Source organism: Chrysemys picta, chromosome 12, assembly GCF_011386835.1.
Source record: "Chrysemys picta bellii isolate R12L10 chromosome 12, ASM1138683v2, whole genome shotgun sequence".
NCBI lineage: Eukaryota > Metazoa > Chordata > Testudines > Emydidae > Chrysemys > Chrysemys picta.
In genome coordinates, this window is record NC_088802.1 from 47,914,794 (window position 1) to 47,918,434 (window position 3,641).

The following is a 3,641-nucleotide window of genomic DNA, read 5'->3' on the forward strand; positions in this document are numbered from 1 at the left end:
CAGGAGCCGGGCGACTTAGCTCCCGCACTTAGGGAGAGGTGTCTGCAGAGCCCCTGTCGGGCTGGAAGCCAGCATGAGTGAGTGCTTAATAGGAATTACATCACAGGCCCATGTGTGGAGCTGGGCAAATAAACCCCCAGCAGCCAGGTAGCTTGGGGGGGGGGGGGGGGGGGAGAAGCACCGTGCACATGAAGGGACTCCCGGAGAGCTGCTGCGCTCTTGCCCAAAGGGCGAGCTATAAAGGCACCGTTACACTCCCACCCCGTCCCTCCTCCGCTCACCACCCTGCAGCCCCCCAGCCCTAGGGGAGGCCTCCATAAAAGACCCCCTGGCTTGTGCCTGGAGTCGCTGCTTTTCCTGTATAGCCGCGGGGAGGGCAGGGGAGGGGAGAGGGAGCGAGCTCCATCCCCACCTCCGAGAGGCGCATCTCCCCAGGCGCCGCGGGACGCATGTGAGCGGCAGCTCGCAGGGCTTGGGGGGCAGAGACAGCGGCGGACCGTGCTCGCAGCATTCCCCACCAGTGGGTGGCTGGTGGGGTGTAGCGGTGGGGGGGGAGCAAAGCTGGTCTGGACTTTTGCGGGGGGTGGGGGTTGTGTGTGTGTTTTGTTTAAGGGGGGTGGGGTGGGTTAGGCGAGAGAGTCGGTGGTTTCCATGGTGATGGAGCTGAAAGTGCAGGAAATTTAAAGGCTTTGGGTCCTTGCAAAGCAGACAAACTGGTGCCAACGTGCGTGGCGGCTGCTGGGGAGGAGAGGCTGCTTTTGCAAGCTGCAGCGAGGAGCCGGCGGAAAGGAACCGGGGCACGAATTTGCACCCACCCCCCCCAAAAAACCAACCCCCCCCAGTCCTGCTCCCGCCCGCACGCTCTGGGAAGGGGGAGCAGCGGCGGAAAGGAGCATTTGCCACCCGAAAAACGGCTCTGTCCCTCCCTGGGAAGGAAAAGCAGCAGGAGAATTTCGCCCAGGCTCCTCCAGGAGAAGACTTCGCAGGCGAGAGGAGTTGCAGAGGGAGGGGGCTTTGCTCCTGGCTTCTTGGGGTGCAGCCTTGGGGGGCGGCCGGGGCGGATTCCCCCCGAAAGACAAACTGCTTGGATAAAGCCCGTACAAGTTTGTTTTTTCTTTTTTTTCTGATGCATTTGCTTGCACCTTCTTCCTCTGCTGTCTGGTGAACCCAACCCTCCCCGCCCCTCCCGCCCTCCCCGAGCATGGATCATTCCCAGTGCCTTGTGACTATTTACGCCTTGGCGGTTCTGCTGGGTCTCCGGATAGAGCAAGGCGCTAGCCAGCATTATCTCCACATCCGCCCGGCGCCCAGCGACAACTTGCCCCTGGTGGATCTAATCGAGCACCCGGACCCTATCTTTGACCCCAAGGAGAAGGATCTTAACGAGACCTTGCTGCGGAGTCTCATGGGCGGACACTTCGACCCTAACTTTATGGCTGTCTCCTTGCCCGAGGACCGGCTAGGGGTGGACGATCTGGGCGAGCTGGACTTGCTGCTCAGGCAGAGACCCTCGGGGGCGATGCCCAGCGACATCAAAGGGCTGGAGTTTTACGAGGGGCTGCAGCCGGGCAAAAAACACAGGCTGACCAAAAAACTGCGCAGGAAACTGCAGATGTGGCTCTGGTCCCAGACCTTCTGCCCAGTCCTCTACACGTGGACCGACCTTGGCAGCCGCTTTTGGCCCCGCTATGTCAAAGTGGGCAGCTGCTACAGTAAAAGGTCTTGTTCGGTCCCAGAAGGCATGGTTTGCAAGCCTGCCAAGTCGGTGCATTTAACGATCTTGAGGTGGAGATGCCAGCGCCGGGGGGGGCAGAGGTGCACATGGATACCCATTCAGTACCCCATCATTTCGGAGTGCAAATGCTCCTGCTAGGACTTGCACTTACGCCCTCCCGCCCCCCCAACCCCGAAACCGGACTCCCCTGGTGGACTTTGCTGCCCATCCATCCCTAAAAAAAAAGACAATTGCTTTCTGGTTAACGTTGTAATGCACTGTAACGTGTAGGAGAATGTATATGTGTGTGTATATATGGCACCGTTTTAATTTACTATTAAAAGGTCAGTATTATACGTGAAATAATCCGCGTCTACTGTATTTTTAAGACTATTATCCTGGTCGTTGCTAATGTATCTTTTTATTTCTTGTATTTATATGCCAGAGAGAGATCGCTTCGCTTTGGCGAAGCAAGGTTGTTTTTTTAAATAAAAGGATTCAAAAACAAACCAAACTTTTGATGAGAAGACGTTTTAAAGCTATTTTCCATTCTTCGGAAAGTGTGTGTGTGTTTAATGGACTTCAGAGTTTAAAAATTAATAAACGCCTAGAGCACAACGTTATTGTAAATGGAGAGAACCAAGTTGAATGACTTAATCCTATGTCAATGAAGAGTATCTGCTATTTATTCGTTATATCCTTGTAGTAAAAGTGCAGCGCAGAATTAAAGTCAACCACTAAAACACGAGCCGGGTCGATTTTGTTTGGTTTTTGGTTTGGATGCAGAATCCAGGCTGGTTTCCCTCTTTATTGGTCTAGTTGGTTTATTGATTGTGTGTATTCCGAGCAGGACGGTCCTTTATGGGAAGGGGAGGGGTCCCAGTCCCTGCTCCTTACTGTGTGTGTTACAAGAGACTTAACCGACGCAGATGCTGGGGGGGGTCTAACTTTGCATGTGGGACTTAGATGCTAACTTTGCCTGTGTGCTGGGGTCCCTGGATTGCCAGACTCTGTGACAGCGCCACTTGTTTATAGACCTTATCCCCTCTCCCCATAGCCTCTAGCCCACACCCCGAAGTGTGCTCCCTGCAGAAGGGCAAACTCTCCTTGGCAGACTTTTTTTTTTTTTAACCGCTTGACATTTCATTTACAACGGGCCACGTGTCTTTCACACCTGCCATTGTGGTGGGACGCGGCTGAAACTGGAGCCGGGGGCTTTGGGGTTTGGAGAGCAGCAGACACGTTGTTCGCCTGATCCTTTTTCTGAACGGGAAACGATCCCACCTATCAACCGCATTAACCCTTTGGGCTCTTGAGCCCCCCGGCTGCTGCCTCCTCATGACTTTGCAGGTGACCATTTCCAACAGCTGGGGATCGGAAGACCCCCCCCCCCTTCCCTCCCCTCCCCTCGCCGTAGCATGGCCATTGCTTGGAAATTGACTTCACTTGTGGCTGACTTTTGCTGCCCAGATTTAACCCAAAAGGTGTGCATTGGCCCCCCACCCTCTCTTTCCTACTCCAGAAGAAATGCTGTGTTTTGCTAGGCTGATGGGATATGAATGAGGGCTTATATTATATTATCACAGAGCACTGAAGGAAACAGCAGTCGTGATGCTAGCGTACTGGGGGGGGGGCTTTGTTTTTATATTTCTATGGGGATCCTACTGAAAAGAGGTTTGTTTCTTCGGTTGTATTCTCTCTCCGTCGCTACCTCCCAGGTATTGTGACATTAACATGCTTTGCTCATTTCCCGTGGGGCGCCTTGGATGGTAACTTGATCCTCCAGACGTGTTTTATTTTAATGGTCATGAAAATGCACGTGTTGGAAAGTTTTCAGATCAGTACCGCACATTGCCCCGTCTTTCTCTCCCCCCCCCCCCCGACTTTTTATAACGCTTCTTGATTCCAAAGTGCGCTGCCTGTCTCC

General features: G+C 53.9%; 1 protein-coding gene across 1 annotated transcript; it reads left to right on the forward strand.

Moving 5' to 3' along the window:
• The first annotated feature begins 604 nt into the window (after positions 1–604).
• NOG (noggin) lies at positions 605–2,460 on the forward strand. Its single transcript, XM_005315564.4, has one exon. It carries the CDS (start codon positions 1,202–1,204, stop codon positions 1,871–1,873), a length of 672 nt encoding a protein of 223 aa, XP_005315621.1. The 5' UTR covers positions 605–1,201; the 3' UTR covers positions 1,874–2,460.
• The last annotated feature ends 1,181 nt before the right edge of the window (positions 2,461–3,641 follow it).

Coding starts and splice junctions, on each gene's coding strand:
- NOG (XM_005315564.4), top strand. CDS start 1,202: ATGGATCATTCCCAGTGCCTTGTGACTATTTACGCCTTGGCGGTTCTG.